The sequence below is a fragment of the Asterias amurensis genome, chromosome 7, assembly GCF_032118995.1.
Source record: "Asterias amurensis chromosome 7, ASM3211899v1".
NCBI lineage: Eukaryota > Metazoa > Echinodermata > Asteroidea > Forcipulatida > Asteriidae > Asterias > Asterias amurensis.
In genome coordinates this window covers 2997973-3017556 of record NC_092654.1, presented here as the reverse complement: position 1 = coordinate 3017556, position 19584 = coordinate 2997973, and the positions used below count along the sequence as shown (strand labels likewise).

At 40.3% G+C, this 19584-nt stretch overlaps 1 protein-coding gene across 4 annotated transcripts in view; it reads right to left on the bottom strand.

Annotated features, from left to right (window-relative positions):
* Nucleotides 1–1037: 1037 nt before the first annotated feature.
* Nucleotides 1038–19584, bottom strand: part of LOC139939672 (uncharacterized) — a 47905-nt gene continuing 29358 nt past the window's right edge. For 2 of the 4 annotated variants that reach the window (XM_071935732.1, XM_071935731.1), the window contains exons 2-4: nt 6369–6529; nt 3695–4404; nt 1038–2991 (exon numbers count right to left, since the gene is read on the bottom strand). In XM_071935732.1, coding sequence (XP_071791833.1) covers nt 2830–2991; nt 3695–4404; nt 6369–6519 — 1023 coding nt within the window. In that variant the 5' untranslated portion in view covers nt 6520–6529 and the 3' untranslated portion in view covers nt 1038–2829. Of the gene's footprint in view, nt 2992–3694; nt 4405–6368; nt 6530–9918; nt 10418–13061; nt 13130–19584 lie in introns of those variants that run through there. The other 2 variants (XM_071935734.1, XM_071935733.1) reach the window with 2 other exon arrangements.

Below are 19584 nucleotides of genomic sequence, written 5' to 3'. Positions count from 1 at the left end.
CATCAGTAATGTTTGTGGGCAAAAAAATAAATAACAAACTCCCTTCTCTCTCGATTCTTTTGGCGAAGGGTGGGTGGGGTCCCCGTTGGCCCTCCCCCTTGATCCCCTCTAGGCCGTGTCCAGTGTGGCAGGGGATCCCCCCCGGATATTTGGTGCCCCCCCCCCCCCCCACCCTCCCCATGGCAAACTGTGAACAAACTTCTGTTAATAGCGCCCTCTTTAGAATCATCGTTCTCCAGTTCATGTTAAATTCCCATAATATAATGGGTGACTGAATCTCCCGCGGACACACCGGCTGCGACAATACGGTCGGATAGGTGGACATTTCCATTTCTCACCATTGTCACTGCAACGAATAATTGCAATGTATGCTGCCACCTAGCGTCTTAAAACCACATCAAATCATTTCAAAAGAAACATGCATGAAGACTGGTCCCCTATCTTTGTCAGGGGGTATAGGGCAGACACTCGTTCACACAACTAAGAGAAAACGGAGCGTCTCCCTCATTGATAATATAGAATAATCCATACTATATTAAGCAGATTTGACGGGCTGGAACTGATGTATTTATTTGGAGAGAGATTAACTCGACTGGCCCTGTGAATCCTCTTATTAAATTGAGCAGAAGATAAACATTCAAGAGACGATGGATAGGTAATTCTTTACTGAAAAAAGCTTTAAGACTTCCAAATAATTTGGGGCTTATCAAAGTATACTTAATTCTTTAAGACACAATTAATGAGATAGAACTCTAAGTGTTCGTTGAATTAATTTTTAACTGTACATTGTGCAGAAAGTTCCCTCGCGTTACATTCTAGTCTTGTAAACAACAACTATGCCGATGCTGTAAATACTTTCCCCAAGGCCCAGCCTGTGGTTTTTGAATGTTTTCTCTAAAATTAAGCCTTGCTTAAAAAGTTGTGAGACTTACAAATAATGCTTAAAGTATTTTTATATTTTTATCACTTAGGACAGACACACAAAAATCGACTAATAACAACCACAAGTTCTTCCGTTAATTTTGATTTGTGTTTTATCACCTCATTTTATTTTGCATTTCCCATAATGGAGAATGGCAGTTCACAGTTATCATGAATAACAACACAGCGAAATAGAGATCGAATTGTAGAAAATCTCAGTCAAAATATCTTGTTAAAGTTTCCATTGGACAATAATGTATAATTAATCCTCTATCAAGTCCTAAAACGCAAATTCTATTTTGGATAATTATTTATTATTAAAGCATCAAGATCATTTTCAAGATAGTCATTTCCCAAAAGCTGTTAAAAAATACCTAAAGAAAGTATGCATTGACAGCTTTTGTCACTGTTAATACAAATTAACTAAATTCAATAGTGAACACTGAATTTAATCTAATTAACTTTTGAGTTATATTGAGCAATGTACCCTGTTTTAAATATCCTTTAGCATAAATAAATAACTTGGCATATATACGACAGAAGTGCACTGAGTGCCCGTAAGTTGGGCAGTTGTCATGTTCTCTCTCGATAATAATGCCATGCCTATCTGACATTATTAAACTGTAGGTTTCGTATATACCTGTACCATAAACCTGCCTTTATGACTTCTAGTTATCGTTAAAAAATATTTCCGTAACATACGCAGGAAGGTCACTGTGGTGGCCAATCAGGGAACTATAGGACAATATTATTAACTTCAAAAAGGTTTTATTAGAAAAATAAAAATATATAAATAAACACGTCATCCGTTTGAATAATAATCTTTGCGCTATAGTATTCTTCGTCTGGCTGATGAAGGTATAAGCACACTCTATACTTCCCAATAGTTTCTGGACGTTTGTTTCCCTTTTAGTGAGCAAATCAAAACTGTAATCGCTCCTAACTCAATAACTAGTAAGGTCACTTGATCATCATAATAATAATATTGTGTGCAATTTGTTATTATTTTCCGCCTGTCCTGGAAAGGACACTACCTTATTAGCAGTACAGGAAGAAAGCCCTTTCTTTTTTTTATTCAAGAAAGAACTGTTGACCTAATAGCAAAACCACTTCCACCTAGGCCCTTCATAGAGCCTGTAAGCAGGACAAAATTGCAAAGAACACATAATCTTGCCTCGCAAAACAAGCTTACCAGCCAGAATACCATCCATATACCATTGCTGCATGCGACTGCATCGGCACCCCGCTAATTTACTGCTTAACAGCTTTATGAAATTGGACTCTGGAAGTAAAATACGGGCTTCGTCAGCTGCCTGTGGAAGAATAAGGTTTTCAGACTGGGTGCCCTAATAAACTTTACTGTGAGCAATTCCTTGTAGGAAGAGCGCTATTTCGTATCTGTAAATTTTTGGGACGCTATGAGCATGATCGTGGGAAGAACACTTCCTTTTGATCTTGGGAAGAACACTTCCTTCTAAAGTGTATAAAATGAAGAGAACTTCCATCTGATCAATGAAAGAGCGCTACATCCGCGTTAAGAGTTAACAACCATTTAAATTATTTCGTAAATTGTACATTTGGTTCACAGTTAAGCATAAATACCGCCCTCCTCGTCCGACAAAACTCAACTCCCGAGTGCAAAGTAGACACAAATCGTCACATCGCTATATAGCTTTCTCATCATGTCTAATTACACCTTCCCCTCTCTCTATCTCTCATTGTCTTAACCTATCCATAGTCCAATAAATATCAATAAATATTTCCGTTGCTTTCCAAGTCCAAGCTCCCAGTTTGTATAAAAGTCAGTTTGAAATCGATCAGTGATGAGCAGTGAAAGTTAATACTAACAAACTGAACTTTAAATCATTGGGTTAAAGTCGTCTAGTTCTCGACTCGTTGATGGGGTGATCAGCGATTACCATTGTCTGGTTGGAAGCCTATCATATCACTAAGCACGGCCGTAATCGTAGTGATCAGATCATCTTTCTTGACCTCTGGTGACCCCGCCGTGTCTGTTTCGGTGCCGTTTACTGACGAATGTTCCCCGGATGTGCCGTTCCGACCACCATTCTGTGTTTGGAGAGAAAATTGGAGTCAGTCAGAGGTACATTTGCACCCTAACGAAGTGGAGGCTTTTCATACGCTTTGACAGATTATGTCGATACAATTGATACAAAAACAACTTTGTTAGTAAGACCTTTGTTTCAAATTGCAATAATCAATTTAGTAAGAAACTATTCAGCAAAATTGCTGTTACACAGTACCTAGAACTCCTTTCTGGAGAAGTTGTGGTTCTGGAAAGAGCCAGTGTGGTCTTGGCGTTTTGAACAGTATACTCTGCCCTTCCAATGGATGGGGGCTGTAATGTATACCTACGATCATTTTGACTTGGATTTTTTTCACTCGATCTCATTTTTTGGGAGGCAAGGAGACGGCAAGGGAGCCCCCTGCCCCCTCTGGTTGCACCACTGGTAAATTGTAACAGGGCCCTTAGGGCCAAATCACACGAGGCAATTCACAGGCAACCAATTCCAGGCATTCACGTTTCGAGCGATCACACATTCAGTTATTGGGGTAAGATTGTTTGAAGACATACTCATGTGCTACCAAAGGACATACTCATGTCCTGCAGCATGACCTTCATTTGGTTGCCTCAAAGTTGCATGTAAAAGCCAACGAGGCAATGACTTAGACTCTAAAGTTAGTTCTTTGTTTTTGGTGATGACGAACTGGACACAATTATAGTGTTCATTTTGAGTTTCATCGCACTCACCTTTAGAGGGCGCTCTTGTACTGCGAGTGGAGTAGTGGCTGCAACAGAATGGTCTTTCTTATCTCCCTTCGACTTCCTCTTGGAGTTGGACTGCTTCCGTTGTTCTCTCAGCTCCCTTTCCCGATGTCTCTGTCGTCTCCTTCTAAGCTTCTCTTCCCTTCTACTGCTGCTTGATCCTCTCCTTTCACTACTTAGACCCCTCCTCCTGCTGTTATTTGCTCTTCTCTCCGAGCTAAGCCCCTTGTGGGTCCTATTTCTACCTCGCTCCTTTGAACTGTCCCTAATGTTGTTTGGTTCTGGTTTATTTACTTCGTTATCTTCATCCTGTATGCTTTCTCCTCGTTCTGATGGACTGCTATCGTCTGGTTTATCATAAGTTGCGCCCTCTTCGTTGTCAAAACTGCCCTCGTTCGACTCTGTCGTGGTTTTACTTCTGTTTGTCACGGTGTCCTGCGTGAGTGCGCCGTCCACACGCGACATTTGGGAGCCTTCGGTGGCTAGCTGGTCTGAGTAGTCGACGACCACATCTTTCGTCCGTCGGTCTTCTGTTAATGGCGCCATTTTTGTTGTTGTTGGGGCTGCTGTAGATGGTTGTGTTTGCGATGGCGGTGCTGGTAGATTGCAGTAGGTCTCGAGGATTGAAGACTCGCAAAGGGACTGGCAACATCTTGTCGCAATGCCGTCGTGTGTCGGCGCTCGACGTGAAAAACCTGTAGTTGAAAAAAAGGTTTCCATATAAATTCACCACTTGTAAACAGATTATTTTGAGTAATATAGTTCCTTCAAAGGAAGGTGGTTTTAAGAGAAATGTGCTCAAAAGTTGAGAAACGTTTCATATGAAACGTTTCTCAGATTGTGTTTTCCATTGGAGGATTATGTTCTCTCTGCGTGGACCTTCGATAAACTAAAATCGCTACCATCTTTTGAAATACCATATTTACAGCTTCTTTGTTCTGCAATTACATTAGATGAAAAAGACACACACAAAAATGGTTCCCAAAACCAAAGGTATACTTTGCCTTTGTATCATCAAACAAAATGATTTACTAGAAGAGCACCCTCTCGTGACCATTAATGTCTATTTACAATTAGTTATCGAATCTTGGCATCTGTAACAATCAACCCAGTCTGAATTGCCTTGGGGTCATTGCTCAGTTGATGACACTATTGTTCGTTATCTGGCATAAAAATTCCATTGTACTGTCACACCATAGAGCCTCCAGATACCATAATTCGCACACTTTCTAGTGTTTCCACTATCAGCTCGTAAAAGAGTCATATATACGACCTATTTTTCTGTTAGATTTTGAAATGTAGTCAATGGTTACATAATTCAACCATGTGCCTTTTGGAAAACAGTCAACTCGCCCCCAGTCAAGTCCTATTTAATACAAAGTCGCCCCTATAGCAAAGTCGCCAGTCACATACAATCTCACCCGTCTCAAAGTTGCCCCAGACAAAGTCGCCCTTACCCCATGTCGACGCCTCCCCCCTCGACACAGTCGCCCCCCCCCCCCCCCGCTACAAAGTCTACCAGATGAAGGTGCTAGGTGCCTTTTTTCGCCTTGCGGCGCGTCTCTTCCTTGGCAAAGCAGCCAATTTCGATAATGGCATTTTGAGAAAAGGAAGATCTTGTTTTGCTATAAAACGGGATGAAAGTGTAAAAGGAAGCCGAAATAGGGGTAAATTCACATCCATGCATTAGCGGGCACATGAAACTTTGAAATGGGGAAAAACGCCATGAATTTACCAAAGAAAGCAACATTTTCAAGTTAGGATTTTCTTTGCCATGTCATGGAAAACCTTGTTCTTCTCGGCAAACAAACCATCACACCATTTTCACATAACCCATTTCAAAGCCAGTGATCTTTGAAGGCTTGTTTTTTCGCTGGCTATAAAAATCAAAAAATGACATGAGGCTTAACAAAGCTCCGTGATGTCATTATCAATGAGGGAGAAAGTTATGCCAGACACGCCGCCGGTCGAAATGCGCCGCCGGACCCACGGACCGACTTGCTCGGGACGCAGGGTAGTCGCGCACTGTTGTACTTTTCCCCGGTCCCTTGCGGGAAATTGGAGAGGAAAATAGGACTAGTTCCGCCAGGAGTGTTGAAAGAAATGAAACAATTATTGTTTCTTTGGTGGTCGATGCCAGATTTCGCTGATGACACGACAGTGGAACTCATAACAATTTTATTGCATCTCAATGCGAGAAATTTGCATTTGTAAAAACAAAAATGATCAAATAAACAAAAATGACCTATTAATAACAAGAAATAACCTCAAATAATAATTATACAATGACATGAATATGAATATTATGTACAAACTTGTTAATTTGCATATAAGTGTAATAAATTATTTTTTTCTGAATTTATTTTTTAAAGTTTTTTAAGCGCGTCAATCTCGCTCTGATAGAAAGGGGATATTGATCTCAGTATGATCAAACATGATCAATTAATAATCAATCAATCAATCAATTAATTAATCAAAGCAATTTATATAGCTCTGATACCCATACAAAATATTATGTTCAAATGCGCTTCGAAAAAAACGTCACAGCCTGTTTATTGAATAAAATCATTGTATCCAATGAAATCACTGATTATGTAAAGCCAATACCTGTCTTTCTGATAAAGACCGGGCACCAGTCTACCCTTAAATGTGTTCTTACTTTGTCCTGGTGAATAGTAACCTCTATCACCACAGATTGACCTAAGCGCCTCCGCTAACTCCCTTCCACACAGCTGGACTGGAGAGGCATAGTTTAGCATAGAGGCGTGAGCCAACACTTCGAATAGTACTATCAGCTGGTATTGGTTCATCTTGAATAATCTGAAAAGACAAAAGGAAGATCAAAATAAGTACAAAACAGCATTTTTTTCAAAGACCATCTTCAGTGTGTTTTTTATTTATTAACTTGAAAATAACAAAGAATTGCACAGCCACAAACGGCTGTATCCGAGAACTTATAGCACCAGGGCTCCATTTTGAAGATCAACATTTTTTTTTTAAAGCACAAAAGGCAACCAGAAGCCGACATAATTTTCTTCCCATAAAGACTTTACTCGGATACTGCAATGCAAGATTTGACTCGTTGTTATTACACTGACTCGACTCGGATTTAATACTGTAATAGAAAACTGGAACAACTTAGTTACAAGACTTGACTCGTTTCATTACAATGACTCACTCGATTTAATAAAATGGAACCTAACTTGAATCACCACACTGTGATACCTAATTCGTTTAGATAAACTGACTCGACTCGATTTAATACAATGGACCCTGACCTGAATCACCACAACTCGAAACGAATTGCTGACTGGAACACTACACTCGGGTCTGTGACGAAAGTCTTTTTGACTCACTTTTGAGTTACTTTCTATTTACTTGATAATTTTACTTGAAATTCCATGTGTATAGAGAAGCTTCGAGGACATTTTTTTATTGGGGAATGGTTTACACATTCAACCCGGGGACCCATAACAAAAGAGCACAATATAGTCCCCAGTTGGGTAAACGCCCCCAGTTGGAGAGTGCGTACAGAACCAATGGGAGCTGTTGCCCCAAAAGTTAGTGTGCAAACAAAAGAGGGCATTATATGACGTCCCCGTGCAGGTGTTTAACACACTTGTTCGTGTGTGGGTGGGTTGGGGTGGGGGTGGGGGGTTGGAAGGGGTGCTGAGGTGGCTGTCTTGAGTCCGGAGTAGATAACACACGTCTATCGATATCGTTGTGATATTAGTCGAAATCTCATCGAGATATACTAATGATGTCTAGAGAAACTTTGTTATCTAATGAGCGACCTGATAGTGCTACATTATATAAGGGTCTGCGTAAAACTTCTCAGACGCCCAGACAATGGACAGGCAGATTGTCTTTCAACAATGTTGAACAATAGTGTCAATGTCCTGCTGACAGCTTCATTTTATCTGGTACATTTTCGTTATCGAAGAAATCGAGTTGATAATGTTTGCTGAGTAGTTGCTGCATTTGAAGATCATGATGCACTAGTCTCAAAATGAGTTACAATTTGTTACTAATGTTTGAACCGCAAAGACGGCGCTTTCAACGCCATTGCATCGCCATCTGAGAAACGTTTCTGACAGTAACGTGTCTCAGATTCAAATTTGGGGATGACTGGTATCTTTTCTTTAACCACATTACTTCAAAGTGAAATGATTCTCAACATGCCTTTATTATACTATCGAAAGCTGCTGTACTTCTACCCAGTAAGTTTGTTTTGCCATTAGTTTTAAGAGTGATTAATTTTACTGTTTGGCATCAAGTAGGCCTACACTCAGTTCACACACGCCCTCACGGGGTCCAAAAAATACTGCAAACTGCAGTAGACGACGACTTGATACAAAGACTACGCCGACTGAGCACAGATTAACAGACCCTGCATGGTCACGCTGCCAAGCACTTTCTGAACATGTATACGTATTCACAATAATTAAATATACAAATCAGGAGCCATTTTTGTTGAGCTGCTTAAGCAAAAAATTCGCTTAAGCACGAAAATAGCTCGCTTATTTTACACATGTTACTGGCAAAAATGTCATGCCATAAAAATATACATTGCTTGTGGACTTTAAGCTGTTGTTTACTTAGCATAACAATTGAGTGAAGTCTTGGCCGGTTATCTGGTTTTACTAGGCAAGGATCTTTTTGCTTAAGCAAAATGTTGTGCTTAAGCAGCTCTATGAAATTGGGCCCAGATTCTAACCTCCAAGCCTTGGTTTAGTTACATTGATTTAAAACAAAAAGTCCATTGTGAGTATACACCCGCATAATTATGACGTCACGCGCCTATGAAAATCTTTTTATTGCTGAGAGTTGTGCGTGGCGCGTGCACACATGCGCGTTTCCCTTTTCTGACTTCAGTGTATTTGGATCTTGTACCCATGAGTTTATTTGTTGATTCGTAGCTGTCGACATAACAGCTTTATGAAATTGGACCTACGTCAAACATACTGACTGTCTCAAGACATTATTGTTACCCTCTTTTCAAAAGTAAAGTGCGCACTCAACGAAAACATTCGGTCAACTTTGTACAATAGAGTTGCACCCACTGATATAAACACAACGTCAAAAGTTCAATGTATTTTAGATTCCAAACAGGGTAATGTAGCTAGTAAGTTATAATTGACAAGTTTCTCTCATAAATATACAACGTCAATTTCAGTCACACCGGTGTCGTCTAGATTACCAATTTTCTCGGTAGAAATCGAAAGTATTGTTTGCTAAAGCTTGCTCCAGTAACTTTATCGGCAGCTTTTTGGGTCAAACTGTTTGCGCGCGTCGAAGTTTGTTGTTCTTGGTTTCATTTCCTAGTCTTGGTGTTCCTGTGACTTGTAAACACGACTAAATGAGACTACAGTTTCACTCCTATATCTATCTACGGTTTTATGTTGTTGTTAAAGGCAAAGTATACCTTTAATTTTTGAAGCTCTTCGATTGTTTGAATCAAATGTAAATGTAGAAATATAATACACAAATATAAAAATTAATGTAAAAATTTCATTTCAAAGGGTTATCGCGGTTTCGAGATATCGCCAAAACCCGGAGCGAGTATGTCCCACGCAGGAAAAATAATCACTGCTATAATTATCGGGAGTACACAATCTGATAAACGTCGAAAGTAACAGTTCTCATGTTCAATGTTTGGGGCACAATATATCTTTTTACATAACCACATTACTTTAAATCTAGAAAACAAATCATTACTTTCACAAAAGTGTGGTTAAACGCCTGTTTAACTTTTCGGGCATTCACTATTTGATCAACACTGAAGTTACATAAAATCCATGTCTTGTTACCTGTCTACATTTGTAACATTCAACACTGACTCACATAAGAACAAAATGGGACCAGACCAAAATGTCATCCCAGCCTCGGTTTGGTTACAATACATTGATTCAAAGAGTGAGATAAAAAAGTCAGAAATAGCTAAAAATGTCAGAAGCGTGCGCTCGATGACAGAAAAGGAGACAATATTGAAGCTACATATTATTTAAAAATAGATCAATCATAATTACGCCACAGTGATAATTGAAAAGGGATTAATTATAGAATAAGTGTAGAAGGGTTGATGAGACAATAACGTGAAAAGAGCAACCCAGGAGAGTGTTGAAGACAAAATGAAGTCAAAAGTAGAAACCCACATCGAGACTACTCGATCTACGATCGACCATTATTTGATTAATTAACCATCATACCTGTAAATGGGTGACTTGTGATTCGTCCAATAGCCGACAAAAACGAACGCTCAATTAAACTTCGGCAGTTCAAGTTTTGAAGTTTTGAAGTTGGAGAGTTGAAAAACCGAAGCTATAGCAAGCTCGGGAAAGGAATGAAGTTGAATGTTGCTAGCAGGGTGTGGATGGAAGAAGCAGGCAGTCATGTAGCATGATCAAGACCGGTGACCGAAGAGGTAGCCAAGTGTCGACAAATACCTGTTTTTATAGCCAGCAGTCAGTTAACTTTTTACTTAGCATACGCCAGAACAAATCGGTTGCAATTATACATCCTCGTGAAACAGATAACCTGGATTTGATACAAAGTCATCAGAAATAAACCCACACAATCTTTCAAGATCTCGCCTTTATCGAGTAACTAAGTAACCGGCTAGATGAAGAGGTTGGTGGTGGGATGCTGCGACGTCATAATTGAAATTCCACATCACAGTGAGACTACTAATCTTAGAGATGTTGAGGACGCAGCGATGCGGGAGGAAACAAGTATTTTCAGTGAAAGTGTTCGGTATTTGTAAAGTTTAGATTCCCCAAGTTGTGATGATTGAGTGTGGGTGAAATAATGAGTTGAAATTATGCAAGCTTCTGGTGTTGACACCATCCCTCCTTCGGTGTTACCAAAGTGTTAAACCACGCCCTCTCGCTATACTTTGGCATCAATAATTGAAATGTCATAACTGCTTGAACGACATTCGTCAGTTTGCACACACGTGGGTAGAGGGGTATGGAGCTGATATAAGGCCCACCCACTTGATGCCTAGTGCTTACAGGGTTCAGACAGTGATGGGCTGGCCCCAACCAAACAGCCGACCGTCTGAATAGCGTGATCCCCGGCGGGTCATGAAGAGGCGACCCTGGCCCGTTTAGGCTAGCCGTGCTCCTCTCGTATTCTGCCCTTGCCTCGAGTATGGGATGGTTGAGTTGAATTGGGTTGATGGTTGTTGCACGTGAGGTGGGAGATTGGAGCAATCTCGAATCTTGAAGTAGATATCGCCGTATCCTAATCACATCGCATGCACAAGACGTTCACAAACTGTTGGTATTTCCTCTTTTACGGCAGTCCCCCACCTCCACATGAATAACAACACGATGCATTTTGGTTTGTACAAAAACAAATTGAATGTTAAAAAAAGTGACAAATTCCAGGACGAAAAACGATTAAGATGAAAAGGTTAGGAATTGACATTCCTCTTAAAACAATCTTGATTGTAGGATAGCGAGATACATGCACCAGACAAAGAGTTCAAATGGGATGCAGTAGCCTACGTGGAATAAAGCTGTTGGAATGGGTCTTTGTTCTACATCTCAGCCAAGCAAAGGTGTAGACAGCCTGGTTTGGCACATTTACCATGAAAATATCGGTAGAAAAGACAGATGTTGGCCACAGACATTACAATAGGAACGATAAAAACCCTACTTTAATAGACTGAAAGCTTTCCTTTGGTCAAACTTTGACGCTCTCTGACGCATGGACGGTTTAAATTACTGTTCTCGTTTCGTGCTGAAAAATGTTTCCCCCTTCAACATCTAAGGTTTCGTATATTAATACATTTATCACCCATGCCATGATAACTACTACTGAGTTGTGTCTCGTGTTGATGGGTAATAATTGACGATCTTCTTGTGTCATAAAATCGGTCCTACGTCACCGGGTTCCACGGGCATACGATATGCTAATTACAAACGCAACACAAACTCTGTCCTGTATTCGGTGTTGCATTTACACGGCAACAACGCATGAGTACCTTAATAGTGCGGCTTCTTCTATCATGAGAAAATCATTGGATTCGAACCCACGACCCGTACAATCTGACAGGACTCAAACCGTGTGAAAAGACACTCTCTCTGGGCCAAATGATAGAGTCGCAATGACACTGATCCCTTAGGTATACGCCAAAATGTCATTGATTGTAGCACGTGGGAGGGTGGGCTCGAACCCCACCCAAGTAATCTGTATTAAAATCAAGTACTGAACCATGTTACATGAAGACCATTCATTCATCATGTACACAACAGACGTATAACTTATTGTCTCTTGTGAAATTATAAACCATTTCAAACAGTCAACGACTGTTTTGATTGGCTAACATTGGCTTGGTCATGACCCCAGGTGGTGGCGTCCTAGGAAACAGTCTTGGTGATTTTCAGTCGCGCACTGTGTAGTGCAAGTTGAACCCAGTGTTTCAGTTTCGATTATAAGACGCTCAGTTATCGTGGAAAACAACCAATTTAAAATTATGTATTTATCTGCTTGAAGTCCACTTTATGTTCACCACGGGCCATCGAAACGGAACAAAAACTTGGATCAGGATTAGCCACTTGATCATAAAATAAGAGGTTTGGTGTATAGTGGGGTTATTTCAGAGAAAACGCAAACTCAAGAGTTCACTCTAGTTTTCCTCTTTCATGCTTGACACTAATTTTGACTGAGAATCTGGAGACCAAGGAGCACACACAAAGAGTTTTGAAACATTAACGATGTGTTGTTGCCCTCTCAGAACACGCCCTGAAAATGATATTTTGTTTGCTGAAGTGTTTACTCAAAGACTAAGGGGATCGGAATGTATCATTGATGCCTAATCCATCATTAAACCCACCACTTCAAAATTGTTGTTACTCATACCTATATTATTTGTCTACATATAGCTGTTGGCTCTAAACAAAAGTCACGTAAACATTTAAAACAATTGCCGAATGTCCTTGTCACATGGATTTAATTGGACGTATATTAGAGACCTCTCTCCCCGCAAGCGAAAAAATCAGATACCCGAAGATCGACTCATGAGTGAGCCTTGAACTTGCAGCGAGAGGCCGAGTGAAGCTGCCGGCCTATCGGCCTGGAGACTGGGGCTACTTGCATCTCGCGATCAGGAATGTCTTCGGAATTCTTTTTAAACGGATGTTCAGCCCAAAGGCTTGTTTTTTAAAAAAGGTCAAGAGTTGAAAGTAAGTCCAAGAAAGGAAACATGGATTATGAGCTCACTTGTTTTTGCTTACAAGTTGGATTTGTGGCGGCTACGAAGAATAAATACACGTCAACAAAATCAAGAAAACTTGTTTAGCGGTTAGGTGTTCATGCATAATGAAAACAATTGAGTGTGTCTTACCTCTCTTCCGCAACCTCGACCCCAAGATTTGAATAAAGGCAGACGACAGGCTCTTAATCACACCTCTACTCCGTTTAGAATGACCAAAATAAAAACTCATATCCAGAATTTATACTACACCAGCAGTGGTGCGGAGAACCTGGCAAGCCTCCATTTTTCACCACCCCCTTTTTTCACCCTCCAAATATTTGTCCTGGAAAATTTGTTGTCATAAACCATTTCCGAAACGCCACTAATAGAGGAAATTTATTACACGTGTTGTCTAACAATCCATAAAGACAATAATATAAGACGTTGGACTCATGATTGTTTCCTCGATATCTCTGCGTTTAACGGTATAGATGAAGGATCATCACACCATGTCTGTCAACAGCGTGGGAGTTTCAAAGACGAATTCTCGCCCACGTGTATAGAACAAACTTCAAACGGAGAGGTTCGCATAGTATGACTTTTCCGCACTGTAACCGAGGAGTAATTAAAACAAGTGAGATTCTTTGGTGCTTGTTTTGGAATATCTCTAAGGATGGGATGAAACTATCAATAGAAAGGGACTAAACACGTGGGTGTATCTTCTCTGTTTTTCTCTTTTTCTCAATTATTTTTAAGAAAGCTGCCGAGTGCAAACAGACTGAAGTAGGATCAAGTGATGGCAGACTACTTGTACACAAAGACAATATTTAAAGATAGATTGAGTGCCAAGTGCATGCAATGTGTTGTTAAAATGTACACTATCAGTTGGTATCCAAGCAATGAGGTGTACTTAGATTGTCGTTTGTCAAACTATTTCTTCTACTGAAGTGTTGATGGCAGCAAAGTTAACGTGAGATTGTAAGAAGACAATTACTAAAACTAGCAAAGACAAAGCAAAATGTCCTTGTCCTATTGTTGAATTAAGAAATATGTGGCTCACAACTTAAGCAGGTTGTTGTTTTTGTAAACATTAGAAACAATAAAAGAGAAAACGAAAATGAAAGGAGGCGGTCGGGTTATCGTATTGTTACGATAGGACCCCGGTTCGAATCACGCCGAGGGGCACCGTATGGATTGGGTTTCCAGTCCCTGTCTGCGTGGGTTTTCCCTGAAATATTTATTTCATGTTTTCCTCCCACATCTAAAACTGAAACTTCATTCCTTAATTGTCTTCTCTCCATTTGGGTTCTTGGCTAGTACAGTGATTACGTTTGCTTTTCTGGGAGTTTATGGCTTCCATAACGCAAAATAAATGCAGTGGAAGAATATCGCTTCAAGAATATTTGCATGTTTTTCTTAACAGCTCTAACTGGCGTGGTTTGTTTCATTATATCAAAATGTAATTTTTTTTTTCAGTTTTGGAAAAAGAAACTTTATCCCCCCTAAATCAATATTTTGGCAAACAAAATGTACACATAATGAAACTGCCTCTAGCTAAATGTTGGTATTTTCACCAGTTTCCCCGAGTCACTTCTGTCTGTCCAAGTTGTATTATTGTGGTCATACTGTCATGTTAGATTGCCATGTTTATTCATCACTTTTAAGTTTGACGGTCACAGTATCCCCCCAACGACGTGTTGCAAAACTTCCCGTGGGTGTAGTGTACAATGTAATTAAGACGTGGGGACTCACAGTTGCCTCTTAGCCGTTAATATGAGCCGATCTACGGCGGCAAATAACGGGACTAAGAGGGGCGCGTGCTCGTTACCATGGTCCAGTGGTCTCGAAGAACTCCCACACTCACACGACACATCATCTGCTGCCTACATCAAACCATCTATATTGGTTTTTGGACTTGTTTAATTGCTATGTCTTCTAATGGTTTATTTGTTTCTGTAGCATCTTAACGCAACTCATCCCCACGCAAATTCAGCCTTTGTGAAGGTTGTTTTGATGTGTATCAGGTATTGGCATGGGTTGAATTGGAGGCGATTACCAAATGGTATTATGGGTACTTGTTGAATCACACAGAAATTAATGTCCACATATTTACATTAAACTTACACGGTTTGAAGATTTTGGTAGTAGTAGAAAGCTTCCCTTAGAATATTACTTGCTGATGTGCTATATAGTGTTTGAGGAATAAGTAAAACAATGTCCCACTCGGAAAATAATTTTCGTCTCAGGAAACGAAAATTATCATCCGCATGTAAAACGTATACACCAGCATGATAGAAATGTAGCTAATGGTAATTGTTAATCCCAACAATCATTATTTCAAAAAGAGGGCCACCCGGAGCCACGGGCATACGGGGGAATTATCCCCCAGTGCCCACCCCCCCCCCCCCCCACCCCCATCCCCACACACCAACCGCCGTGTCGATGAAGAACATTGTCAGTTTAAGCTGCGGGAACACGTTTATGGGCAATAAGCTTAAAGTCCAGTTATTGGGCTGACACATGATGAAGCTTTTAACCCCGTTGTAAAGCCAGTTGTATTTGTAACAATCACAGAACTTCATGACCGCACTGAACTAACGAGCAAAGGGTGATGACCTAAATATGAAAAGGAGTCAGTGGTTCAGTTCGACTGGGTGGCCGTGGCCAGCACGAATCAGGCCCGAGTTAAACATGACCACAGAGCCGATGAGCCGTGACACCACACAGGGCCTGTCTGGTGACGGGGTCTTTCCTCGGCTCGTCCTGTTGGTCCGATGATATAGACTGACACTTTAAGGGACTCTCGAATCAATTATGATTATTAACCAATAAGCAGGAACAATTTTCTGCTTAGCAGAAATGAGCAGGATACTCACAAATTGTACATGTCACAGTTTGGCTGGTTAGTCCTGGTAAGCATTATTGTGTTGTGCTGAGCTACATTTTACAAGCAGCTCTGTGGAATTGGGCCCATGAAACTCCACACGGAGCATCTCTTGGGATTTCATTCTCGTCGCGTGTTGTTTCCTATACGCAGACCCCAGGGCCAAACCGATTGTGAAGGTTTTTTTCAGGAACACTATCTTTGCTGCTTGCATTGCACTTATTCTGTTTGGAAACTATGCTTTCGCCAGTCGTCAAATGAGAACCACATGGCCAGGGGTCTTCCCTTACAAGTAGGCCCTATATCATACGTCTGTGAACAACAACTTTTATCAAGTTTTGCCGCCCCCCCCCCCCACCCCCACCAAACAAACAAAACATATAAAAAACGTAATAATAAAGCGAAAATTGTTCTCCCCAAAAATAAATTTAACCCGAGAAAATATAAGAAAATTTGGATTTCGACCGACCTTCTTCCTCCATGGTCCGAGTGCTCCACAAACCTTTCTTCATTTCGTAAAACAATGTGATCCTTATCTCTTTAACCCATGTTCATTGTTTTCGCAAGATAAGGAAGCTGTGATCACTAACAGGGAAAACAGCGCCCGAACTCTAATAAAGTTACTCGCTTCGTTAACAGTCTTTCTTAGAGACAGAATAAGTCATCTTTCCGTGTGGGGTTTATTTTTCTTCTTCTTACAGAAACTGAAGCACAAAGCTGTGGTGTGTTGTTGGTCCGTTTTTGAGTGAGCGAGTCAGGTTGGTTGGTGGTAACTGATTGCTTTTCCGCGGATAATCCATGTTTTTCCTACTAAAGCTCTCAGTGTTGAGTGATAATGCCTGGTCATAAGTGTACAGGGAATTTAAGTGTAGGAGTTTACGTTCACACGAACGGTAAACCGCACACCACTAAACCTGAGCAATGTGTGTTGAGCACACTTTATTAACATGTCAATTGTCAGTGTTTTTCAAAACACAGCTACCGTGTGATACAAACTTATTGTATCATAAAGAGGCGGACGACATAAATTGTTAGCATCACCTGACTGGAGAACAGACCAAAAAGTTCAGGACTCTCAAAAATATGTCTCCGTTTATAAGAAGTTCCCGTATACTTTGTACACAAAATTAATGCTCTTTAATGCAAGGGTTGTGGGTTCGAACCCCACCGAGTATCATGTATACCTGTTGATCTGTAGGTCTTGAATTACATGTAGGCGACACGGTCATGTACATGTAGCCTATTACACAATTGAATCCTCATTTTGTCCCGCATTTCATTTTTAAAGAATTGTTGTTGTTGTTGTTGTTGTTGTTTTTTTTGTTGTTTTTTTTCAACTGGTCCAGATTCAAGTAGAATTTAAGGTTGCCGAGTGAACGGTGCATCTAAAGAGCCCATTCTGAATAATCGAAGCAAGGTTGTGAATTTTCACAAGGGTCCCTTGTAAAACCATTATGTGTGCTATCTTTAATTACATTGGTTTCTTTAAGACGGAGTAGAGTCTTAGGTACCGTCTTAACCAATCATGGCCCTCAGCTTCAAAGTCCTCCTCAGCTTAGAAACTGATTTTGGGATGGGGGTATGTCAAACCTTATTGAATTGATACTAGGTGGCCTATATCAAGTTACACAATGACCCAAAACTACGTGTGACACCAACCGGCAAAAAACAATAAAATTACTTTCTAGACCTTCCTGAAAATATCATAAAAAACAATCCCAGACATTTCCAGACAATCGAAAACAAAGTCGTAAATCAACAATTAATCCAAGTCAGATGCAACTTTTTATTTGCTTTTTTTTTCCAGTTCAAGCTTTAGTTGCGATCATTGTATATGCAGTCAATGTGAACCATATAACAGCTATTTCTTTCCCATAACGTTATCTTTATAACATATCTATGGGGTCCAGTGTTAAACTGCAGACTTGCAATCACAAGGTTGTAGGTTCGAATCCTAAGTCTACCGCCGATTTCACAACGACTAGAATAGGTTTCGGCTAGTTAATACTAAACTACATATTTATTGACATTTTTATACATCGAGTTTCTAGCAGAAATTGATTGCTCAGGCAAACCAAATCTTATATATTGAAAGATCATAAGATATGTGGTTGTATTTACGATGAATATGTCACAAACAGAAGGAACATTATGTTCCTTCTATTTTCGTAGGTTTAGAAGTGACCTGCTTAAAAGTTCCAGGTCATTAAAAAACCTACGAAAAGGAGGGTATGTACGCCCCTCCCCCTCCAACTCACCCGCCCAAAAAAGGGGTCGCTTTGTGAAAACTGAAAAAGAGTCACTTTATAAAAGCAGCATACACATTTCAAATTCAGCCAATCTAATTTGCACCAAGAGTGTTTGATTTCCGTATGCTCCCATTCTCCCGGTCCGTGTAGGCCTAGTTCCTTTGGTAGATCACGAACTTGTTCATACACTTCTTTCTTTAAAAAAAAACAATTCAGTGAACGTGTTTCTACCTGACGTGGCGTCATTTTTATCCCCTCGTATTCGAGACTTTATATTTTTTAATAAACAACTTTTGAAGAGAGAGGGAGGAAAAGAGCTCCGAAATTCCCCGGGGTAAAGTTGGGGGTCGCGGTTGGCATTTTAGATGAATGAGATGTTTGCTTTGCGCTTGTGTAGTATGAGTTGTTTGCGGGCAGGCTGGGCTCAAGGGACCATCTGCGTTACCTTTTAGCAGACTACCCCCTTTCGGGTGGTTCAGATTTGAGAAGTTCAATGTCAACTGAATTAGTACGGAATCAAGGAGCTGTTTTGTCTGGTGGAACATTTTTTTAATTAGTTAGGAGGTATTAACGATGATTTTGAAGATGGTCCATGTGGTCAGAGGGCTGGGAAACCTAATTGTGATTGTCAAACCGTTAATTACACCGTTTCACACAATCTTCTCTTTATACTTTATCGTGCCCAGAACCCGTGCTGTGTCATTTACAGATCGCTCACTCTCCTGCTATGGACCAACAATAATGGAACACTTTTCCAAATCACATCAAGGATGCTCAGACTTTTCATGTTTTATAAGAAACTGCTCAAATTTGTTCTAATGTTCAACATTAGTGTAGACTGTAATTAATTTCATGTAACTGTCTTCTGCGCATTTAAACAGTTTCTGTTGATTTTGGTGTGACATGAATATCTTCCGATCGATTGAATGATTGGATAAAATCATCTACATAACTGCTGCCATGTTTCGTGAAATGTGTCCTCAACTGATAGATCTAGAATTACGGGGCTTTGTTGTGAGATATTGTGTAGTCACCTTTTACATTCGTGTCTGGAGTCAAAAATTACTCAAGTTCAACGGACCCTGGAAGGCCAGGCCGGCTAAGAGAAAAAAAAATCTGCAAATAAGTTGTCAAGTTCAGAATTTCTAGCTTGTCCCCTCGAGGGGCAATTTCTGGGCCACCAAATTGCCACCATCTTGTGCGATCACTGCGGATAAATCGCATGCCTCCGTGAACAGATCACAACAACAACGTTAAAATGCTGAAAGGAACTCGGTGGGGCTTGAAAACCGACTTGTGGACGAATATATGGGACATTCGAATCTCGGTCATGTTCGTATAGAGACCAAAGTTGGACTTGGATACCAAATTCACACTGTCTCGATTAACTCAGTTGATTTCAATATATATTTGGTTTGCGGTAACACCATGTGTGTGTTTACATACCAGGTAGATTTTTGTTCTTTTAGAGATCCGCGGAGTAGATTTTCGGGTTTCAGGAGACTTCTCTGTTCTGCAAAGAACTGTCCTGCTTTTTATC